The 24,469-nt window shown below is 43.3% G+C and overlaps 1 protein-coding gene across 3 annotated transcripts in view; it reads left to right on the top strand.

Annotated features, from left to right (window-relative positions):
• Positions 1-23,649, top strand: part of BPGM (bisphosphoglycerate mutase) — a 37,708-nt gene extending 14,059 nt beyond the window's left edge. The window contains exons 1-4 of one of the 3 annotated variants that reach the window (XM_051644033.1): positions 8,866-8,935; positions 9,436-9,528; positions 11,931-12,586; positions 20,412-23,649. In XM_051644033.1, coding sequence (XP_051499993.1) covers positions 11,986-12,586; positions 20,412-20,590 — 780 coding nt within the window. In that variant the 5' untranslated portion in view covers positions 8,866-8,935; positions 9,436-9,528; positions 11,931-11,985 and the 3' untranslated portion in view covers positions 20,591-23,649. Of the gene's footprint in view, positions 1-8,865; positions 8,936-8,963; positions 9,179-9,435; positions 9,529-11,930; positions 12,587-20,411 lie in introns of those variants that run through there. The other 2 variants (XM_051644032.1, XM_051644034.1) reach the window with 2 other exon arrangements.
• The last annotated feature ends 820 nt before the right edge of the window (positions 23,650-24,469 follow it).

Raw genomic sequence — 24,469 nt, 5'->3', positions numbered from 1 at the left:
TGTGGGGCTAAGCAATTTAAGATAAATAGGAACAACACCGTGGCCAGCCTCCAAACCCAGCTCATCCACAAATAGAAAATTTGCCCTGCCCAGTTTTGTTGGTGGGCATGATTTTTTTTCCCACTGGATTTTCTTCTCTCGTATCTGCAGACTGTAGGTTTTCCAAAGCTCATCGCTTTTGAGAACAGTCTGGTGTTTTTCTTGCCAAGTGGAGGCTCTTGTCATCATGGAAAAATATTTTCATGCTCCATTTCAAGTTTCAGCAGATGTGCCTTGTTTTGACAATAAAAGGGGTGCTTCAAAAGCCTTAAGAGTGAAGGAAGTAATAAATTTTCCATTTGTGAAACACAAAAGTATTGAAAATATTTCCCTCATGTTTGAAAAACAAAACAAAATTCAGCACACAGTAAAACCAATGAGGATTGGCTGATTAGGAACAACATGAAAAACACCACTGTAAATTCTGTGCAATAAGAGCTGAATAGAAATTGCTTTATAACCTGAACTCATACAAAACAGGGTAGCCAGATTGTTTTAGCTGACTGAGTTACTCAGGTTTTGTCAATACAAGAGCAGAACCTCATGCGGTCTTTCTCCGGTCACATGACAGGACCCATGGGCAATATGAACATTTAGTTGGGGTTGTGGAAGGTCTAGTGATTCCCACAAAAGTTTGGCTTATTGTTCCTCACTAATCCATGGATCTGCAATTATTTCGCTGTGTGCTCCAGGTTTACTGTAGGGTTGGTCAGATGGCCTCCTGCATTCTCAGCATCTGCCATTTCCAGAAGTAATTGAGGGAATACAGGGAGAGGCCATGAGTTGCTAATTGTTCTGGCAGGATGCTTCCAGCTCTTATCATGTCTGGGGACTTTCATTTGTCCTGTAAATAGAACATGTCTGTAACATGACCAGCTGGGAAAAGATGGTGGCCAGGTGTGAGTTGCTGCAAAAGCCAGGAAAATTAATTTGGCCTGTGTGTGTCCTCCCAGATGCCCCAGAAAACTACATGTAACCCAGAAGACTAAATCAAGTGGCTTCTTCATGTCTAAAGTTTGTGAGCACTTATACCTCTGTATCTTTAGAAAGCCAAGAGACCTTGGTCAGATAGTGTGGGCCTCATTTTATGGTATCTTTCTAGAGGTATTATAACCCCCTCCTCCTCCCCCAAAAGACACATAATTTGTTACCAGATATAAGTTACTTCTGCAAATGCTTTCTTAAGAAGGGCAGAACCATACTGCCCAGGTTTTCTTATCACAGATCCTTTGAATTTATATTAGCTCAGTTACTTATTTGGTATATTGCAGATGCGGAATTCCATAGGGAAGATTAATGACAGCAGTACTGAATATTTAAGCAAGTACTTGGCCTGTTTAAAAAGCCAATGTTGGACAGTACCTCATGTCTCTGTGAAGCAGAGAAGTGCCTTTTTTGTAATATAAAAAGGAGATGCTGAAGTACAGGCAAGGTATTTTTTCCATACTCTTATGTGGACAGTTAGATCTGATGGCAAGAGAGAGGAATAGACTAATTCTGAATCAAAAAAAGTTGGAAGTCAGGCACAGAATTACTTAAATGAATGGATTTCCTTATGAGTAAAACAGGTGTGAAATGAAAATTAGACTTTAAAAATTCTGGGAAGTTGGATATCCTGACTCCCCATTCATGCATGATTTATTAGTCCTGTCTGCCTTTTCACTCATGCTCCTTTTTTGTTAAAGAAATGGGGGTGGGGGAAGAATGAATTACCTTGTAATACACAGCTATTTATTCAGCAACTGAAGTCCTGAAGTTTCCTGGGAAACAATCCGGTAAAAAAGAGGCCTGGTTTTGTTGGGGTTTTTCTTTGGTTGCTTTTAAAGTCAGGAACACTGAATTCTGAGGAGTTACAGTAAAGTAGAAGAACAGTGTGACTCAGTCTTCTTTGTATTACCTAATCATGACACATAGGACAGATTTCTTGTATAGGAAAGTCATTTTTGTGCTCCATTCAAAACCAAACAAAACATCAGTCAGGCTTGTTTTGTAAACTGTTACCATGTAAGAGAACCACATACTATGGAAAGAAACTTAGGAAGCACAAGATAAATCTTTGTGGTTTGGAGAGTGTTTGTGAGAAAACAAACATAATAAACACAGACAGAGATGGCTCTGCACACACACACCAGCAAGTTCTTAGTTAATCCGCTGTTCATTGTAACATGGAAGTGAAAAACTTTTAAGCAGTTTTTTTAAGGTGAAGCATTAACTTTTCTGAGAAAGGCATTAGTACAAGCAAACTTGAATGTCTTGTGCACATTTGTTGTTCTCCTCATCCTCTGCAATGACATTGGAGTTACCCTTTTACCCTTTCAGTTGTAATTGCCCAGATTGTTATGTGCTGTTCCCGTGCTCTAGTATCAGCATGATCCAGTCTGTTTTTTAACCAACTTATCATGCCTTGAATAGACACCACCCTGCTGCTGTTTTTTTTCAGAGGCCCTTTTAAATTATCTCTTCCCAGACAGTTTCTTACTGACGTCTGATGTCTGCAGCACTTTGTTTATCATGGGGGGAAAAAAAAAAGCAGATTCATCATGAGATTTTTTAATGTATTTATTTTGCTTTTGATACTGCTAAATAAGTTAAATTTTACAATATTGTGACTAGAAAATGGTGAAATGCCCCAAACCAAAACCTGCAATGTAAACCACTTCAAACCCTCAAAATGTAAACATGAACCTTGTAGATCTTCAATTTGTGTTTCTTTTCTCTGGAAAAACATTTGGTTGTGAGAAACAATTTTGTTTTCCCAGCTGTTGGCACCCTGTACAACTTCTTTTAGAACTATTTTTGGGGGCTAGAACTGCATCCATGAGGGCTCCCTTCAGAACATGGTGTTCCACCCACTTTCCTGTAACACCTAGGCACCTGTTGTGGTAGTGTGTTTATTTGAAGATGTCCATGTCATGGTTTTGAGGACATAGAGAATTTAAGGTTTTTCCCAAGTGTATGTTTTGAGCTTATTTCAGAAATAAAATAATTTTTTGAGTTAGGATTTCAGATGAGCAGACAGAAGTCACATGTTTTACTCCAGAATAACATTACCAGTACCTAGCCATAGGGATTACATAAGAAATTCAGTTCCCACATTGGGTTTGGAATATGATGCCTCACATAGCAGCTTCCCTTCATCGTTTTGCATGTAATGAAGGCTTTTATATATTTTCTTCCTCTTTCTTAGTCATTTATTCAGTACTTAATGATTCAGAAAAACCTCTGCATTTACTGAAAGACTAAAGCTATGTTTCTGGTGACAAATGCAGGGTAAGTTTAAGTGCTCACACACTCCTCTCTTTTTGACAGATTTTTCCCCCCTAAGCAATGGAGTTAGAGTAAAAAAAAAAAAAAAAGGTATAATACTTTATTTCACATGGACTTATGTTTCTGGTTTCTACATTAAAAAGTCCACTCAGATGCATAAAGTTATGTATTGCTTCCAAACCCAAACAGGATGAAAGCCCCATGGTATTTACATATGAAAGCAACATTGTATTAGGCACTAGTTAAACAAAAGGTGAAAAAGGCCTGTTGTTGAGGAGTTTAAATTGTACTTGGGTGACTAACTAGTGTGCAAGGTATGCCTCACTGCTCTGTCAGATGCATCACCAAGTTTTAGGTAATAATAGGCTTGGTTTAAGATGTGGTGGTGTGATATATTGGCAAATAGGGGTAGGTATGTGATGAAAAATTACCCATGCATAGGTATGCTTGAGCCAAGACAAGGTTCAGAACGACTTGTCTGGGTAATGCAACATGTGGTGAGTGGCTGTAAGAAAAAGATTGAAGTAGGACTGGCACCTGCTTGGTTGCTACATCCTCTCTGAACTCTGGTGGAGAAAGCTTTATGTTCTTTGTATTATAGACCAAGGTGTGGTGTATAGAGACCAATGAAGGACTTCAGGCCAGCAGGACTGTACACCACTTCATATGGGCTGTGGTCTCAGGAACAAAGAAAACAGTTTCCCATCTGTGAATACACATAAGTTGGCTTGGGTTGCAGCTAAACAAGTGGGTTTAGAGACTAGGTTTGGGTGAAAATGTGACATTGATACCTTGTGGAATTGCAGTCTTCCTGGGATGGAAAAAATGAAGCTGATTGAAAAAAGCAGCAAATAAAGTGGTCTTTTAAACTAGAAAAAATGATTAAGCAGAGGTATAAAAGAATAGGTAAGGAGACTGAAGGCACAGATGGATAAGATGGTTGTGGTGTTATAAGGAAAGGCATCCCACCTAGGTAGCACTCTCCTGCTGATGGGAAGTTTAACACACACTGTGGGCTTCCCAGACCTCCCTTGTATACATCGCAGTTGATTTCTAGCAGGAAATAAAGCTTGTGTTTAGTTTACAGGAGAACAGAGAACTGGGCTATTGTGGGGTGATGGGCAAGGAGATGGATGGAGCTGGAGTGATTTTATGATGTAACAGTTCTGAGTCCTCTTGGCAAATAAGCATATGTTTACATCTCTGCATAGTGTGTTGTACTCCCAGACCTCTCTCAATACACATTTGGCCTTGAATTAAAGTGGTCTATCAAAAAAGCTTCAGAGAAGTGTGAGACAACAATAATATGGATAGCAGACAGAGAAAAGTCAGGATATAGAACTTTTGTAGAGGAGAAACTGTCAATCACTGAAAGTGGTCTGAATGTGCCCACCTCCAAAAAAAAAAAGAGTGAGGATTCCTTGGGCACACATCTGGGTGGCAGGGAGAACAGGCATGATGCTGGCAGCATCTGATGCTGGAAAGGAGTGGGGAGAGTCCAGGAGGGAAGGCACAAATTCATAGGAGTAGAAAAACATCCAGGAGGAAGTTTTAGGGAGAAGGTTTCAGAGTTATTAAAGACTCTGAGGATTTGATTACAGAAGCTTCTTTTGAAGATGAAATGATTAATGAAGACAGCTCATATATCAAATAATACTAAACAAAGAGCTCAGAGTTTTCTGGAAATTACGATGCGTATGTCTGCAGTGCTCTATGCCAAATACTTGCTTTGAACAAAGTAACTATTCTATGAAAAAGTACCAAGGGCATAGAGCACAATCAGTGAATAATGCTCCTATTTGCTATAGTTTTAATCAATCATTAATCGTCCTTTCTTCTTTCCAGTTCTGTTTTCTTCTGTTTTTGCTTTGCTTAGCTCCAGGCCTTTCTTCATTGTGGTGCAGTTGCAGTGGTGCCCCAGCAGAAGTTTATGTGTTGAGAAAAGGACTTTCCTGAACTGCTTCTGCCATAAACATTCCAGCTAAATGCTACAGCCTTGAAGGGCTCCAGAGCAGAGATCCTGTCAACCACATCCCAGCTGGTCTGAGAGATAATAGCTGCCAGATGAATGTAGCTGTCTGCAATAAGTTGTGCACAGGGATATGGCTTCAACTCTTCAGTCCTTGTGTAGTTTGAAATGTGAATCGAAGTCATTAGGCTGTTTTTGCCATGTTAGTGAAATGATCTTGTTCAAAGACTAGTGAAGATAAGGAAACTGTATTTAATGGCCGTGGAGCTCCTGGCTTTTGGCACAGGTTGCTGTCTACTTACTTGTAGTTATGACTGCATATTGACATATGTTTATTTCTGTTAACTGTATTCTTAATGATTGAAGTACAGCCATTACATAGTACTGATACTCAAGAACAGGTATTTTTGTTTCTATCCCCAGGATCTTTGGTTCTTTTCCTTGCAGAGTCAATCACCCAGTTTACCTGTGATGCACCTATATTCAGATCTTTACCACTGGTACATTGCTACAAGAGGAGACAGGTTTGATCTGACTGGAGACAGAGTTACTGCAGGTCTGTGACCACACACTGTGGTGTGGGAGTGTTGCTCTTTGCCAGTTCAAGCTCATGGGTGGCAAAGCAAACTCCTCGGGTACAGTGAACTTGAGAGTACTACTTTGACTACATAGGCTGGACTGGCTTTATACTGTAGATTCTGGCTTAGACAAAGTTGATAGAGACAAAAAGTAATTGTTAACAGTAAAGTTAGTGGGTGAGATGAAAGGGATTATATGTGTAAGTGCGATTCACATCCAGTGGAAATATTTTGCAGAAGTAGCAGATTTTACTGTGGTTCTGCACTGAGATGAAGCAGAGCTCTGCATTAGGAAAAGCACTGAAAATGTTCTCCCTGAGATGCAGAATGCTTTCCAGACCTTTCCTCAAATAAACGAGGAACAGAGTTAGTGTAATAACCACCAAAGAGATAGAGGATGCTGCTTGCCAGCAGCCTGGCCACTCTGGCTATGCTTAGTGCTGTGCTGAGAGCCAAGTGAAGCAGTGTTTCATCTGGCTAGTCCTTTGTTCCCACTGACAGGTTAGGAGCTAATCCCTGTAAGTGCAAAACAAAGCATCCTTTCTCCTCACAGCACCTTAGAGACATTATTTTAACACCCCTGGTCCGAATTTTCTTAAGGAGAGAAGAGGAGAAAAGAGAAGAGAAGAGGAGAACTATTTCAGTTGTAATGGACCTGCAATGATAATCTAGTCCAACAGCCTAACCACTTCAGGGCTGACCAAGTCAAAGCATGTTGTTAAGGGCATTGTCCAAAAGCCTCTTGAATGCTGACAGACTTGAGGAATTGACCACCGCTCTAGGAAGCCTGTTCCAATGTTTGATCACCCCTTTGGCAAACAAATGCTTCCTAATGTCCAGTCTAAACCTCATCTGGTGCAGCTTTGAATCATTCCCATGTGTCCTATCACTGGATATCAGGGAGAAAAGATCAGGTCCTCCCTCTCCACTTTCACTTCTCAGGAAGCTGTAGAGAGCAATGAGGTTGCAGCTCAGCTTCCTTTTCTCCAAACTGGACAAGCCCAAAGTTTTTAGCCGCTCCTCACGGAGAGTCTTGTCAGCCCTTTCACCAGCTTTGATGCCCTCCTCTGGACACATTCAAGGACCTTCATATCCTTCTAAAATGGCAGGGCCTAGAACTGCACACAAATCTCCTTGTGTTGCTTTTTTCTATCAGAATTTGAATCCCCCATCTTTCATTTTCATGCACTATCATTTTTGACCTGTTACCTCTAGTTCTCCCTTTTAGAGAGGGTGATACAACACACTTGGTATACATTTGGGTTTGTGGCCTTTTTAAACTTTACCGTGTGGCTGTTCAAGGCTTAGCATTTAGAGAAGAAAATGTGAATCTGATTATGTATAAAAGATGTGCTCTGCTATTTTTGTTAAATAAAAGCTGAGCTATAGCAGCAGAAACAGGAAGGGTTACCACCTTCACCACCTTGCCACACCACTTCTCTCAGCATCTAGCCGGAGCTGCTCCAGCCACTGGGTTTTGATTACTTTGAATCAGAAGCCTGTGAGTATGAGAATAGACAGAAGGATCCCTAAATTCCTGGACTTGAGTATATGTGGGGGTTTTTTTTGTTTCTTTTTTGGTTTTTTTTCCCCAGTGCTGTTTTCATTAAGAGTGACGAGATTTTCGGCCTTGCTTCTCACCAAAACCAAAAGGTCCTAATGGCGGAAGAAAAAGTGAGCCCTTCCTGGGAAAAAACCCCATCTGTCTGACGCTGTGCCCGGTTCCCTCGAATCCTGGCAATGAACGCGGCGGTGCTGGACGGCAGCCCCGGGCTACACACTCTCCTCCGTACGGAGGGGGCTCTGGGCCGGAGGGCAGGGAGGTCCGGCGGCTGCGGGCAGCCCGGCTCACTCCTCCGCCTCTTCCCTGGGGCGGCAAAAGAGTGAGCTGGCCTCCTCCCTCCCTCCCGCCTGCCCGCGCAGGGCCCGGCCGGGGCGGTGGGTGCGGAGGTGCGGATGCTGCGGGCACAGACCCCCGGGGCCGCTGCGGCCTGGCGATGCAGACCCCGTCGGCTGCTGGGGCAGAGGGAGCCGAGTCGGGGCGGTGGTTGCGGGAGAAGCCAGAGGCTGCCTCCGGCCGTGTTCTGCACACGCTGGCGTGACCCCAGCACCCCCACCGGGGGTCTCCGCTTCGGTGACCCCGACTGTGATAAAGCACCGCCCGCGCCGACGCCGCCTGCCTTGGCGCGTCCCGGACCGCAGAGGGACCAGCAGCTCTGCCGAGATCCCCCCGCAGATAAACGAGCTGCTCCTGCAGCAGGAAGCGGGAGGGCATCCCCGCAGCCTCCGCCGGGCCCCGAACCCGCAGCGCGGGGCTCGGGGGGGGCCCAGCGGCCGGGCCGCGCCCCCGGGCCGCCCGCAGCCGCCGCGCCGCTCGCGCGTCACCGCCCACAGGCCCGGCCCCATTGGCTGCGGGCGGTGCTCGTCACCTGCGCCAGCCAATCAGGCTCCCCCAGCTTGGCGGGCGCGGAGGCGCCGGGGCCTCGTTAAGGCGCGGGGTCCGGCCCCTCTCCCGGCGCGGCCGCCGGCGGTGACGGCGGAACCGGCAGCGGCGTCTGCTCCGGCCGCGGCGCTCCGGGAGGGCTGGCTGGCTGTCCCTGGGAGGCAGGCACGGATTTGCTCTGTTAATTCTCTGCAGCAGAGGGACGAGCGTGGGGGGAGGGGATGGGGGGGAGGCCTTCGGGCTTGAGGGGGCTCCCTGGGAGGAGGAGGAGGGCGCCGGGGCCTGGGGGTGCTGCCTCGAAGGGGTGATGCCGGCGCTCCGGGCCGGAGAGGGGTTGTCGGGGCCCAGGGGCGACTCCCTGCGGTGGGGGTGCAGGCTGGCTCCCTGGGCGGGTGCGGGCGGTGTGCGGTGCTGAGGGGGAGGATGGCGGTGCGGGGGCCCGCAGCAGGTCGGGGCTGCCCGGGGGGGCGGTCACTGAGGGGCGGCTCGTGTGCTTGTGTGTGTGGGGGGGCAGCCTGGTGTGTATGTGCGGGCATGTGCATGGCAGGTGCTGCCCCGCCTCTGGGGAAGCCTCTGCCTTCTTAGGAAAGGCTTAGGGGACGTCGGGGCACCGCACAGGGGTGCAGCAGGGCTGAGCAGGTGAGCTGTTGCGGGTTGGAGCCAGGAGTGTGCAAAATGACCAGCTCTGCCAGTTAGACCTTAAAACTGTGCTTGGCTGAAAGCCCTGCCGGTGTAGGATGTGATCCTGAGCACGTTGCTCTCTCCTGCAATGCTGAGCTGGGGCTCTGTATTGCCTCTGTTTTATGCTGGGTCCAGGTCTGGTGTCTATATCCTCCGTGGTGTCCCAGAGGTTTCAGTAGATTTCTGTGCACTAGAGCTATGGTAATTGCAGTCTAAACAAATCTTGTGGTGCAAATGATATCCTGGGGCATCTGGGAGACAAGAAGCTTTCCCTTGTTGGAAATGCAGGAGCTGTGCATTTGCATCTTATTGGGAGAAGAGAATTGGTAGCTTTCCCAGCCCTTACAAGGGGTGTGTGTTCTGTTTTACAGCTCTGAGAGCAAGTAATGGTTGGCATAACCATTTGCACTTGTGGTTTCTTTCTGTGTGAGTGCTTGGTGTTAATTCTCTTCCTGCAGGTAGCTAGCCAAGAGTGTGTGGTGGCCTCTGTGTGAAGCAGCTCTTGAGTCTCTGCTGGGATTTGTGTACGTTGCTCCTTTGCCATAGGAAAGGTGAGTAGGATTATTTCCATGTGTTGCTCTAAGGCTTCCTAGCTTAAATACTTCCATAAGTGGACTGATATTCAAACAACACTGTGACTGCCAGTCTCTTCTAAATTTCTTTGAGAATGGTGATTCTGCCTAATCTTTTATATAACTGACCTGGAGTTTATGTGCCCCAAATGATCTTAAGTCTTTGTGTGAGTTGTTTATTTTATTTTTGTTATTAATTGAATTTTTTGTTGTTTTTCACCAAAAGTACCTAAGAACATGTGCAAACAGGTGCATCCCTTCTATTGTTGGGATTTGTTTTTTTGTGTTGAGTCTTAATTTAGTTTTCTAAACTGTGTTATCCACAGGAAGAGATTACATAATCAATTAAACGGAACAATGAGGTATCTGCAGAGAGAGACCTTTTTGTGGGGCTATGTTTTGTGTAGTAGTCCACGCTGTGAACACACTGCAATTTTAAATGATATCTATGAGATGCTGGAGAAAGATCACTCTGGCTTTAGATGGAAATGCTGTCTGGTACTCCTTTTTGTTATAAACGTGGTATCTTAAAGGGTGTAATTTAGTATTTTATCTGATGTGACATGCCATCTGAATCCTAACAATAGTTGATTTCTTTGCTTAATGTGCAGCTGATTATTGTGTGTGGAATAAGTGGAATATGCAAGAGATGTTGTCCGAGATGCTCCTTGTCATACACACAATTCAGGCCTCCTTTGCATGAAATCACAGGAGACTTTCCCTTTTTTTTGCCATCTGTCAGTTGTGTGTCAGACAATATCTCCTAATATTCTGTAAAAATCTGTCAGTCCTTGAAGGCTTCTTAATCCTGAGCTATACCAGTAGTCAGAATTTTAGAGCTGGGGAGGTGTTGTATAGTGTCCTTTTATGTGATCTAGACTTTTTTTCTGTGGGAGTAAAGGAGAACTAAGCTGCTGTTAGTCAGGATCACATTACTGAAGTTGTTAATGAATCCAGCTTTTCTATATGCTTTTGAAAGATCTGGTGAAAATGAATTCTGACAGTGTGCTAGATGTTTCCTAAAACCCAGGGTGTGTGAGTCTAACCCATCCTGCTGACCTAATGCAGAGTCACGGTGGATCTGAATTTGGAACGCTTGGAGTGTGATTGAAGCATCTCCCCCTGATTTGAGATGATGGGAGCTCCCATAAGCATGTCTCTTACGGAAATCTAGTCCAAAGTTGGGTGTGCAGGAATTGGACCTCAGTCTCCTGCTGTCCATGGTTTTGAGAGCATTTAATGTTCGTTTGAGTATATAATAGTCCTCCCAGAGCAGACAGGTGTATTTTTTGTATTTTTCCTCCTGCTCTGTAAATTTCTGTCTAGTCTGTGACATCTCAGGTCAGAGTGGTCAGGTGGGGCTTTCAGAATTGCTGTGCTGTGTTAAATGGATCTTTCAGGCATCATAAAATCCATCTCCTGTTAAAGACAATCCAGAGGTGGTGGTGTTTAGTCAACAGGAGCAGAGAAAGGTGCATTTTGACCTTATGAGTATGTAGCTGACTTATTAAATAAGGACAGCAAATATGTGAGTTGTGCCCACTGCAAAAGTAAAAACATCCTGGTGCCTGGAAATCTGGCATTGTAATTCACAGATACAAAAAGGAAAAACACTCTTGAAAGTCAGGAAGGGAATGGAATGATCTGTGAGATCACTTCTGGATTCAGTGAGATGAGAATTCACTACATTGTACACTGCATCCAGAGTACCTGTGTTGTGGCACTTGAGTGTGGAGGAATGATAGAGGAGGTGGCAGCTTGGGGAAAAATCAAGGAGAGGCTGGCATAATTAGCAAGACAGAATGGGGATGTGAGGAAACAAGTTATACAGAGCATACTTATGGTGACATCTCCTTTGAGGAAAGCTAGTGAAGTTCTGTGTATTGCCAGTACCAGTTCTGTAGTCCTTCTCTTCAGTTCCTCTGGCTGAGGATCACAGTTGCTGTCTGTGCCTGCATTCCTTCAGGGCCAGTGTGGGGCTGGGCAGCTCATATGAGCTTGGGCTCCATGTCTCGCCTCTTAAGTTCACCAGTAAGAGTGAGATCTGCTGCTCTGGTTGGGAGCCTCTGATGTCGAGTGCGACTCTCTTTAAGCAAGTGAGGGAAATCAGTGGGCAGGAGCAGCTTGTACAAATCTGCTACAAATCAATTGGTTAAATGGGCTAGTTGCAACAATCTGGGTGGAGGATGGTGCTTTTCCTCCCACATGAGGGTGGGAAGGAATTCAAAGTCAGAGATGTCAAAGGTAGAAGCACACTCAGCAGACGCTTATTTGTTTAGTTGTTTTGATTCTGATAGTTGCCTACTCTTTGCTGCCATATTACTGCTTCTAATGCATTATCTATAGGATGTTTGATGTATTTGTCTCATGTCTCTGTCCAGATGCATCATTATTAGATGTCAGACCAGTTGTCACCTGTGCTAAGCTGCAACCAAGATGGCTAAGTACAGACTTGTTCTCTTGAGACATGGGGAAGGAGCCTGGAACAAGGAGAATCGCTTTTGCAGCTGGGTGGACCAGAAGCTGAGCAGTGATGGGATAAAGGAAGCTCAGAACTGTGGCAAACACCTCAAAGCGCTGGGCTTTGAGTTTGACCTCGTCTTCACCTCCGTACTCAGACGCTCCATCCAAACTGCATGGCTCATCCTGGAGGAGATGGGCCAGGAGTGGGTCCCCATTCAGAGTTCCTGGCGACTGAATGAACGTCACTATGGTGCACTGATTGGTCTCAACAGAGCAGAAATGGCTCTGAATCATGGGGAGGAGCAAGTGAAACTATGGAGGAGAAGCTATGATGTTACGCCACCTCCCATAACTGAATCTCATCCTTACTATGAAGAGATCTACAATGATCGCCGGTATAAATGCAGTGATGTCTCTCAGGATAATCTCCCAAAGGCTGAAAGTCTGAAAGATGTGCTTGATAGACTCCTTCCCTATTGGAATGAAAAGATAGTGCCAGAACTGAAAAGTGGCAAAATGATCCTTATCTCTGCTCATGGTAACAGCAGCAGGGCATTGCTGAAGCATGTGGAAGGTAAGGGTCTTCCTTTTAGCCTTCCCTTCTTTTCCTTACTTAACTGTTTGGAGCTCTAAGTCTCGTTCTGTGGGATATATTACTTATCTGGGCAGTGTAACACTCAATATCTGTGGTCTCCAAGGAGAAAGTTAAAAGTTGGCTTATTTGAACAGGAATCAAACTGAGGGATGTTGAAGGGGGAGAGAATAAGGTTAATGTAGTTACAGAAAGAACGAGATGTTTTCCCCTTGTTCCTCACAGTTTGAATACAGTAGTTTAAAATGAACAAACTTTGTGGTTGGTCTAGTTGTGTAGTGATAGGGTGAGGGGTAATGGTTTTAAGCTGGAAGAGGAAAAGTAAATTCTTTAGTGTGAGGGTGGTGAGACACTAGAACAGGTTGCCCAGGGAGGTTGTGGTGTCCCTCCCTGGAAGTGTTCAAGGCCAAGTTAGATGGGGCTTTGAGCAACATGGCCTAGTGGAAAGTGTCCCTGCCCATGCAGGGAGTTTGCAACTAGATCATCTTTAAGGTCCCCTCCAACCCAAACCATTCTATGATTCTATGAAACTCTTCAGGATCTAACTATTTTTTGATTTATTCAGCTACTTTGTTTAAAGGGTTGAAGTAGTAATCTGTGTGTTAAACAGGTATTACTATAACACAGCAGAATAAAGTGCTTGTCTTGGGTTGTGGAAGGCATTCTTGGCTGTTACTGTGGAGGGTCACTTTTCAGGCTTCATTCCTGATAATTCTTTACTTTAAAACACTGCTGAGAACAGGTACTAAAACTTATGGAAATAATACACTATTTCCCAATATAGAAGATGCCTACCAATAGACAGCTAAGTTTGTAGCTTAGCATAATGTTGCTGACTTATTTGGGACCTGAAAAGGCTGTGATTTATTTTTGTAATTTCTATATTCTTTCTTCCCTTGCCTCTTTAACAACATGTCTTCTAGTCTAAGTCATCCTAAACTGAAAGGTGGACTGTATTAATTTATTTGTCTGTGGCTAAAGTAGAACTTAGTGATTATACATGTATTAGTGCAGCCTACTAGATGTTTAGTTGCAAGTAAGCATACACTGGATTGTGTCAACTCCATTTTTTTAGTTATAAAACTCTGGTGTGTGCCTGTAGCTCTGACCCAATTCTGCTGAGCACTTCTTCATTCAGGCATGCTGGAACAGTCAGGAGAGCTGATGCTTTAGCAGGAGACAGAAGGCCAGGAAATAAGCATGTACAGTGGATTCTGGAAAAATGGAGACTGAATTTTGGGGTGCAGATCACAGCTTGGAGGAAGGTTGGTTCAGCCACTTACACCAGTGTGGTCAACATGGTTGTCCACACTGAGAAATGATCAAGAATTACAAAGAAAGAAGGGGCAGGGGGATCTGCAGCCATGGTGTCTTCCTGGACCCTCTTCTCTCCGATAACTGAACCTGTTCCATGAACCCACATTGTCCAAGCTCTGTGGGGGTGAAATGCTGACCACAGCTTCAGCAGAAACCTTGGACCACTTTTGTGTAGACATGCACCAAGACTAGAGCTGACAGCATCAGTGACTGGTAGAAGTTACTTTAAAGTTAGTATGGCTGGATTCCTTGCTGCATGAAAATCAGAGGGAACAGTCAAAGTTAGAACAGCTGCAAAGCTTTTATTTGAGAATATTTGTTAGGTGCAACTCTGCAAGGGTTGCTTTCTCTACACCTAAGTAGAATAGAGCTTTCTCTCTTGTCTGTCCTACACTATACCTTTTCCCTCCCTTTCACAGGGAAATGTGAGGAATTATTGGCAGAGGATATAGTTCTGTTGACTTAAGACTGCCTGTCTGCTACACCAACTCCCACATAGGAGCAACTGCAAGATACATGCTGGCTGTTCTGCCCTTTTATGAAGTGGAGATTGCTGCAGAGCTGGCCTGAAGGGTTATGTGAACCAGGGCTTTAAGACTCCTGTTATTGCAACCCACTCTTTCCTTTATTTCAGAGCTCCAACCTGTATCTAGCTGGATCTAAGAGGTTAATTTTCTGCATTTCTGACTCTGTCACTTTCTCTCCAGAAAGGCTGTGAGTTGTGAGCTGCTCTGGAGCCTTGCTGGAGTTGGACATGATTCAACAGTGCTTAAAGTTTGTCAGTCTGCTGTATTTATAGCACCCGCTGTGAGGTGGGCTTGGGTTTTGTGGATTTTTTTGGACAAGCTTAGTGTGTCCTGCACTTCCGTGGAAATTTCTAGGCCCCTCTAAGCTTAACTGGGGCCATGATTTTTGACATTTAGTTAATTCCAAAATGAGACTCCAAATGCCTCAAGCACCAATCCTGCATGACTGCTTGGAATGCCTTAGTCATAGTACTAAGTTAATTCTGGAAGCTGTAGCTCAGAAACTTTAAATGGCACTAAATATGAATGTTTTCATTCAGTTTGATCTGATGAAACAAATCTAATTGTTTTAGGGTGAAATCTAATGTCTTCTCCAAAAGACTTCAGAAGTTACTATTTCAAGGAGGTACTTTTTTTTTTTTAAACAGGTCTGCAGTTTTCTGAATGTTTTCCTTGTTACTCATAACTGGTAAAAAGCTTGAAATGTGGATCTGCTTTCCACTTGCACACAAAAATAATAGAATCATAGTAACATGAGTAACATGTTACATGTCAAAATAATGAGTAACAATATCAGGCTAACAAGGCTTTGATTGTGGGACTGGATTTTGTTCTTGTTTTCTCTGTGCTCAGAGTGGACCTCATTAAGGTATGTGAAATGTCTGTAGGACCTGTCAGGGTTTGCATGTGAGGACTTCAAAGTGAAACTCCAGTAGTTTTTTAAAACAGTATCAAATACAAACTGGACCATACTCTTGTATGCACTTGGAGATCAGAAACAGCTTGCTTTCCTGTCCTGGTGGGCTGGGTGACATTTTTCCTAAAGGTTGCTGTTGAAGATCTCAGTGCTGTGAGCTGCTGGTGTCAGTGGGGAGGCTGGGCTGTGTTCCTTCTAGGTAATACCTATGACTTTGATGAATGCCACCAAGGACAAGTGTGGCTGGCTTTTGCAATCCTGTCAAAGATACAATGTGGTGATCAGTTTTTTTAAGTCTTTGTAACTGAGTTTGTCCAGTCCTGACTATCCTGCCTCCCTGGTATCCCAGCCTAATTCCAAGCTATGCAGGGTGATGGGGAATGGGTGTTGTGGTCAGTTCATCACATCTCTGCTGTACCTTCTTCCTCACTCTTCCCCTGCTCCAACATGGGGTCCCTCTAATGGGAGACAGTCCTCTGTGAATTTCTCCAGTGTGGGTCCTTCATGTGGGCTGCAGTTCTTCACAAACTGCTCCAGCATGGATCTCTTCTCTGGGCTGCAGTCTTTCATGAACAGTTGGCTCCAGCATGGGAGGTCACGAGTCCTGCCAGCCAACCTGCTCCAGCATGCACTCCTCTCTCCCCGGGTCCACAGTTCCTGCCAGGAGCCTGCTTTAGCATGGTCTTCCTGTGGGGTCACAGGCTCTTCCAGGCATCCACCTGCTCTGAAGTTGGGTCCTCTGTGGGCTGCAGGTGGTTATTTTCTCCACTGTGTACCTCCATGGGCTCCAGGGGGACAGCCTGTTTCACCATGGTCTTCACCATGGGCTGCAGTGGAATCTCTGTTCTGGCACTTGGAGCATTTTCTCCTCCTCCTTCTTCCCTGATCTCATCTGCAGGGTTGTTTGTCTCATATATTCTCACTCCTTTTTCCTGGCTGCTGCTGCACAGCAAGCTTGTTTTCTTTTTCCTCTTCTTAAATAAGTTATCAAAGAGGTGCTACCATAGTCAGTAGTGGGTTTGGCCTTGGGCCAGCAGTTGGTCTGTCTTGGGGCTGGCTGGCATTAGCTGTCAGACATGAGGAACACTTCTAGCAGCTTCTCACAGAAGCCACCCTTGTTGCCCTCGCTCTATCAAAACCTTGCCACACAAACCCAATACAGGTATAGAAGCTATTGCAGATGTAGGGGTGAAACAAAGGTACATAATATGTTGTAGCCTACCCATCTTCTTCCTTCTTTCCTTAAAATCTGCACAGTGAGCTAACGTTCTGTAAAGATTATTAGCCAGATTCTAACACTGTGCCTGCCTCCCTTCTCTAGGTTCTTTGCCAGCCAGCAGGGAAGGCAGATTCTAGCCCTTAATATTCGACTTACTAGGCTAAAGCTTCAGGTGTTTTTCATTAAGTTTGTGGGAAAGATGCTATGACCTGATTTGCATGTCGATTACAAAGCAGCAGTTCTAGAACAAGGCTGTTGTGGCTGAATTTATGCATGTGGTCTTGTGTGTTTTGTTGGATGAGTCATCTGACCTCAAATGTAGTTGACCTGTAGAGGAGGGGTGTAGCTGTTCTCAATACCTGTTGTGTGTTTTGTGTTGCTCTACCATAAGAATAGAAGGAAGGAACTTGGTAAGAACAGGTGAGAGGGAGAGAGAAGCTGAACCAGCCCTTGTAGGTGTTGACTGTAGGTGCTCAAAATTGAGCCCAATGGGGTTTGCCTCTGTAAGACTTTACAGGGTGCAAGTATTTCAAAGCACTTGATGAGCTACCAGGTAAAAGCGAATTCTTAAACTTTCACAGAGATCGCATTGATCTGGGTTTGATCACCCAGTTCAGTTCATAAGTGAGCTGGGAAAGGATTTGGAATGTGATTTTGAAAGATCTTTTTTTGTAATAGATGCTGTACCAAATTCTTACAATGTTCATGTGCCAAACTGCTTTCTGCTACACAGCTGCTCTTGAGGAACAATATTTAACAGATGCTCATGAGAGAGAACACGGGAGATGTCCAGTTGAGGAATTTCGTTGCCCGGTCAGCGTTTTATCTGCAGTGCTTCACTAATGTCTGTGGGTTTTCATGGCTGTAAGTAGGTAGGACCTTAGTTTTAAATGTTCTTGGGGAAAGACTGCTTCCAGCAACACAGTATCCAGCAGTCCTGAGACCCAGACTTTACTATTTTACAGGAGGGAAGAGTGTTTCTTCTTCAATTATCTTATTTCCCATTGCACCTTGTAGTCAGTCAGTAGTTGAAGCCATGGTTTTGCCCTTCTTCCCTGTGAGATGGGGGGGGGTTGACACAGGCCAGCTCAGATGAAGTGCAAGAAAAGGTCACTTGGCTATAGTTACAGGTCATGAAGTAACTGGATAGCAGTTAGTTCATGCTTGCAATGGCCAGAGTGTAAGATGTGATCTCTTTAATGTCCTCTTAGCCTACTGAGTGGGAAGTTTTCTGTGTGCATTTTGTCTGCAACTGAAGAGCTTGTGTGACAAGCCCGATCAGCTTCTTGCTTCTTAAAGAACAGAAATGCTTTATTTCAGTACTGTTACTGTATTTGTATAGCAGCAGGACCCTATTGTTTCTTTAGGATTTTTGTCAGACTTCAACTTGCATTTCCAGCCTTCTGGCTGTGAGGCAACACTTGTCTTTGAAGAATAAACAGGAGGAGAAAGCCAATATGCTTGCTGCAGCTTGTTTATCCTTGACTATGCTGTTTTGCTTTGTAAATCAACATTAGCTGACACTGGTGTGGTCACTTTGTGTCCTGTAAGAACAGTAAAATGCATTTCTGAGTCCATGTAGCCACAGCTAGTTTTGTTTAATCCATCTTTAGAGGAAACCTTCAAATATCCTGGCTCCTGACCACATTATGTGGTTTGCCTAAATTCTCCTGCATGACTTCATCTGCTTTGTGTATATCTGAATGGTTTAGTCTGGGAGCCTGAAGCTGAGAGGTGGGCAGAACACTTCCTGAGGCCAGATTCTCTTTGGGTACACGGTGACGTGTATGTTGTTAAAATCGAATATGTTTAAGGATCCTCGAAATAAGAGCTCAGGCAGCTTGGCTGCTTGTTTTATGAACCAAAGTCCTTGAGAACAGTACTTTTGCCTGCTAAATGGACTGAATATTTTCCCCATTGATTTCAGTGGTTTAAAAATTGTAGATGCTGCTTGAGTACTTTTCTGTAGGCCTGTGAATCTGCTGCCTACAACAGGTGGTTTATTTAATCCCTTGTATGCAGGGATTGCTTAAACTGGCAGAGTATGACTGTTTTTGTGGGGTGTTTTTTTTGTTTGTTTGGTTTTTTTGTTTGTTTGGTTTTTGTTTTTTTAATGGACTGGTGGCTCAATGTGTATCAAAGTGTAAGATTCTTACAAAACTTTTTCTCTTGATCCACACCTTTCTGAAACTTAGGCCTAATCTACAGCTGAACTGAGGGGCTTAGCCTAATTAAAACAAGAATTGGTTATTGCAAAAGTTGCATGCTTGTGTAGTCTCTGGGCAGGGGCATAAAATTGTTCTCATCTCATTATTAGTTCTGTTTTTTTTCCTGACCTGTTGTTATCCCACCATTGTCAAGTGCCTTCACTTTGTGGCTTTGCCTGTTAATACCTTGGCTCTGCTTTTCTATTTAATGTGAAAATCACTGGTAAATTTGCACTCATGTGTTCTGAGAACCATCTGTTTTTTCAGCTGCCCAAGAGGATGTTTTCTTCGTGCAGCTTGGTTTAGTTTGTATGGTGTCATCATTTTAGAAGCTTGTGTGTATTTTCTAAGCATGAATTACTCAAAGCTGTCCTGCTTTACAACAGCTGACTGCTGCTGTGACCTCAGTGCTTCTAAAAAGGGGAGAAAAAAGAAATATTGATATTCCCAATGACACTACCTTTCTTTATTCCTCAAAACTTTCCAGGCAAATGTCTTTGCAGTCACTGTTTCTTATGCAACTACTTCGACCTTGAGTGGAAATGTACTAGGAGGTTTGGTCTCAAAATTTTTGGATACTCTGGAGTCTTGTGTGTTTGATATAAAATAACCAGCAACTTGATTTATACTAGATCCCCAGAATACTTTTAGTTAATCACAGTTGCATAAAATTTTCTCCCTTGGTACATGTTATTTTAGTGAAGTGGAAAAATACAGGAAAATGCTTTAAGTGTTATCAGTTGACTTTCTCTCCTTTTCTTTGCTCCCCCATTTGAAAGTGGAAAATAAAATTTTGTGCCTAGTAATTCTGAGAATAGTACTGTAGGCAAGATGCTATAAACTTGATTTTGAGATATCAGTGTGGGCAGTGGTCCTTACATGAGAAGAATTAGGTTAGACATTAGAAATAAATTTTTTACTGTCAGGGTGCTGAAACACTGGAACAGGTTGCCCAGGGAAGTTGTGGAAGCCCCCTCCCTGGAGATGTTCAAGGCCAGGCTGGCTGGGGCTCTGAGCAACCTGATCTAGTGGAAGGTGTCCCTGCCCATGCAGGGGAGTTGGAACTAGATGATCTTCTAGGTCTCTTCCAACCTAACCCATTCTATGATTCTGTAATTAAATGCTGATTTTTAAGACAGCTTGTGTGAGAAGGTTTGCATAGAAGAGCAAAATGAACCTTGGTATTCTGCCTTTTTAAAGAGGCTGTTTGTATTGGTTCCTTAAAGGCTGTTTCATGTCAGAGTAGTACATGTGGGCTCTATGGTCATGCATGAGTTCAGAAGATATGGAGGAGAACCTGTTGTCCTCAATGTCCTGTATTAAAGGAAAGGCATAGCCTCCAGGGTAATCTCTCCTTGATTATTTCATGTATAGACTGAAAAATGAAGAAACTGTCTTCACCTTATTGGGAATTGTCTCCTTTAGCTGTTCCTGAAGCACTGGTATGGTGTGAAACAAGCTGTGGTCTAGCTGGGAACTGACCCTTGAGTATTCATGGAGGCTCAAACATGTCCTTGTCTGTTTAAAGCTATATTATCTCTAAAATTGCAAAAATCAGGCTAAATTAGATACAATTACGAAGCTGTTCACTAGGTGTAACTGTTTTGTTTTATTTTGTTAGGCATCTCTGATGAGGACATCATCAATGTCACGCTCCCTACTGGTGTGCCCATACTTCTTGAACTTGATGAAGATCTGCACCCTCTGGGCCCTCACCAGTTTCTGGGTGATCAAGAAGCCATCCAAGCTGCCATCAAAAAAGTGGAAGATCAAGGGAAAGTAAAATCTGCTGAAAAGTAAAATCCCACTGCTGAACACAGCTATTTTCAAAGTGTTTTAATAGGTGATTTATGTATGACTGCTAGGTTGCACTGTGTAAAAATCTCAGTTTCAAGCACTAAATAATTGAGACAGTTGCTGAGTCTCAGGTAGGTAGATTAACCCTCTGCCTTTTAAAAACTGGAATTTAGATCTCAGCTTGAGGTTACAAATACTGAAAAAAGAAATGAAGAGATCATTCAGGTAAAGGAAAATTTCAGGGTGGTGTGCCCCAGATCTGGGGTTGAGTATGGCCCAGTACAGAATTAAGAGATGGTATTAGTGTCTACCAGTGATCAGTCCTCATCTGTTAAGGGGAAAAGCATTAGCTTACTGGACTAGTTAAGCTCAAGTTGTTGCAGGCACTAAAGCTTTCTCACTAATAAGACCACACCAAGTAACAGAGTTATCTAGTATGATTCTTCAGTGTCAACACAATGACAATTTGTTCTGGATGGAGTTCCTTTGGTCTTTCAAAACATAGCTGTACAACTCTTTGCCTTTGTTATTTTGAATCTTCCAAGGCCAGTTCATGGTCCAGAGGAGAATTTTATAGAGATGTTCAGACCATTATAGTTACCATAGTTGTATTTTGCTACAGTATATTCCAATTTTTTAAGGAAACTAGAAGGAATCCCTTTTCCTCCACCATGTTTGCAAAGCCTAGCATGACTGCATTTTGCTGACTTACAATAATATGATTTAGTTCAGACTTCAGTCCACAAACTAAGCACAAAGATTTCCTTCTCAATGTTTGAATTATCACATAGCTCTTAGTGAGTGACCTGAATAACTTTGAAACACTTAAGTAGCATGTGCTAGAGGTTTGATCACTCTTATTCAAGTTGTTAGAATAATTCCTGTTTACATTAGTAAAACTGGATATAGAATAAAACCACACTCTTAAGCTTTCCTGAGTTGCGAAGATCTTCGAGATAAACATGTTCCACAGTAAAATTACTGTGGTGTTCTCTGTATTGATTTCTCTGGAGGGCTGGGAGAGGAGATGTATAAGGCATGTAAAATGTGTTACTGGGTGCAGCTCATTCAGCCATCATGAGCTGAGTAGAGAAGGATATTCTGCCATGCCTGACAGTTTTCCTCTAAAACTGTCCTCACAATCATAGCTTGATTCCTGCTGAGCGTGGCATTGCTGTTAAATTTGGCTCTAAATTCAAACAGTTCACACTGTGGTTGGGTGTAGTGTAGCTTGTATGGCAGTGTGATGCTCTCTTTATGTACGCGAGCATTAGGATCATTTCTCCTTTTGAAGACTTGCTCTAATCTTACTTGCAAAGATGAATCTGTTACTTAAATTTAGATCTGGCCTAGTGTCTCAACACCTGAGCATCTGGATTCTGACCTCAGGTATAAGCATGCATATCACTTGGCTATGTACTGTTTGAACTTAATGTGTTCTCAGCATGGCCAGCTAAAAATCTCTCAAGATAAGCTGATGAGAATTCCCTTGGTATGATGATAGTACAAACTTTGAAAATCATAGAATAGCTGTGTCTTTACAGTGAGCAGCTCTGTAGCTCATTTCCTAAGTGTGAGAGGTTGTTTTTTTCCCTTTGAGGAGAGCAGTGTGACAGGATGGTGTGTATCTGCTATATGGAGGTAGACTTCCCAGGTCTGATGCCAGCTCACATTAGTGTAGCACATACTCTGTAAGATCTCTTGCTAGATGGTAGTTTCTCTTGCATGAATGATGCTTGGGCTTCTCTTCGGTTTTTTTGTGGCCCTTGCATTAGGAACAAAGCTGTGTTTCCCTTTTAACCATAAAGCTGATAGGTTTCCTCTGGCTTTGTACAAGCAAGGATATTTCAGTGTGTTTTCTCTGAAGTACTACTGGCAGCTTCCCAGCTACTCTTATTTGGCACTGATTTATTCTCTTCTGGGTTATTAGTTTTCTGTTCATAGAGTAACTCTGAATCTTAGTTGATACTTTACAAGTCAGTGTTACAGAATTAGATTGTTGATCAGCAGATATTCATCTGTCAATGCCCTCAGAAGGTACTCAAGTGGTTAGATTCTTGCCCAAACATTCAATAATGTGTCAAGTTCCAGTATCAAGTAAAAGTCACTATAGACTTGTTCAGAAGGCAAGCAGAGCCACCTGATGTCAGTGGGAGCTGCAGGCATCCAGATGTGTGGGCTTACAGGCCTTGGCTCTCAGGTATTGTAAGGTAGAACTTCTTCAGGACTTGAGATGCAACTGGAATATACTTGGAAATCATCCCGGCTGAACTGGGAGATGTTCTCTCCTTCCCTTCTCTTAGAGAATTCATGGTTTCTTTTGGGGATAGAGTGGGAAACGGAAAGGTGGATGAGTGAATGTAGAAAGCATTAATATTTCTTCTTGCAGCTGAATGGATGAAGTTGACTGAAAACAGCATTTCAGAGTCATGGGCAGTTAAGAAAAGAACAACAGTGTGATGTTTTCAGATGGCACTTTCTACAGTGCTGCTTGAGTTATGAATAGTGAGAGTGCCCTGGGAAGTTTGACTTCACCCAGTTTCCTTGTGACTCCAAAGCAATGACAGGATGTTATGTGCACATCTGGCAGCAATACCACCTCACAAGAGTATCACATGGAACCAACTGGGGATTTCGCTGTGCTCTTTGAGATTATTTTAGCACTTTGCAGTGTTTTTTTCTGAACAGGCTTTGAATTAAATTCCTGATTGATACAATGTGTATATTGAAGAGCAGAAAACAATTTCCATCAACAGTGGCAGAAGGATACCTGGTGTTCAGGGATAGCTAGGGGTGAGGGAGAAATTACAGTCTTGCTGGTGGCTTTAGAGATCAGTGGTAGGAAAACATTTTCCTCATGTTTTATTCAATATGCCTCAAAATCCTATAAGGTAACCTGTGTTTCTACATTTGACATTATAGATGTGGTTGATTTTGTTTGTTTATTATTTTTAACTTGTGGTTCAGTAGCAGTAATAGCTCTAGAAACCTTTTGAAAACCTTTGTAAATATGGTGGAGCTAGCAGGTTCTTTGTAACTCAATAAATTCACCTGAAATAGAATTTAGCTTTGCTTCAGTTTTTCTTCCTTCTATTCCCTTCCCCTTGTTTCCTTTCCAGGGCTGATAAATAAAATTGTGATATTCAGGGTCCCAGAACTCATCAAACAGCCATTGATCACATATCATGCAGTCAGTTGGGTTAAAATAGTGTTAGAGCAAACACTGCCTTATATTTACATGTAAAGAAGTTGGACTGGAAGGGAATACATACCTGTTGAAACTTTGGGGTTATTTGCATAAGAACAACAGATTAAACAGTTCCAAAACAATAGAGATGAACAAATATTCTACAGTTTCCTATGCTTGCCTTTCTTTTTAAAAGAAGCATCACTTATTGGTGTTGTGTTTAAAATAGTAGCTTCTGGAGACAAAACCAGCTCCTTCACTCTCCAAAGTACTCTGTTGTCAAGCAGAGTTTGACTCAAGTGACAAGTGCAAGGAGCTGCAAGCCTGCTGAGGGCTGTTACTTGCTATTGATCTTCACACAGAAGGCTTTGGATTATGGGGTAATGGGAAGCAGTATAAAGATCCTAAAAAAAGTTGAACATTCAGGTAGAAATTGGGAAGACACAACTCTGTGAAAAGAGTACTGAAGAAACTGAGTTTGTTAAAGTTAGTCTTCTGATTGTGTGGTGAGTGGGGAATGGAGCAGATCTTTCTGAGCCATTTGTCTACTGATTATTTTGCAGTTAAGGTGGGAGTGCTGCCAGCCAATTCAAAGTTGTATTGGTATTTTAAGGTGTACTGCCCTCACCCTTTTCCCCCAGTCACCTTTTGTACTTTGCCTTGGCTAAATTTTGCCTTAGTTTCACCTCAGACTC

The sequence above is a fragment of the Apus apus genome, chromosome 1, assembly GCF_020740795.1.
Source record: "Apus apus isolate bApuApu2 chromosome 1, bApuApu2.pri.cur, whole genome shotgun sequence".
Classification (NCBI taxonomy): Eukaryota; Metazoa; Chordata; class Aves; order Apodiformes; family Apodidae; genus Apus; species Apus apus.
This window is presented reverse-complemented; position numbering and strand designations above follow the sequence as displayed.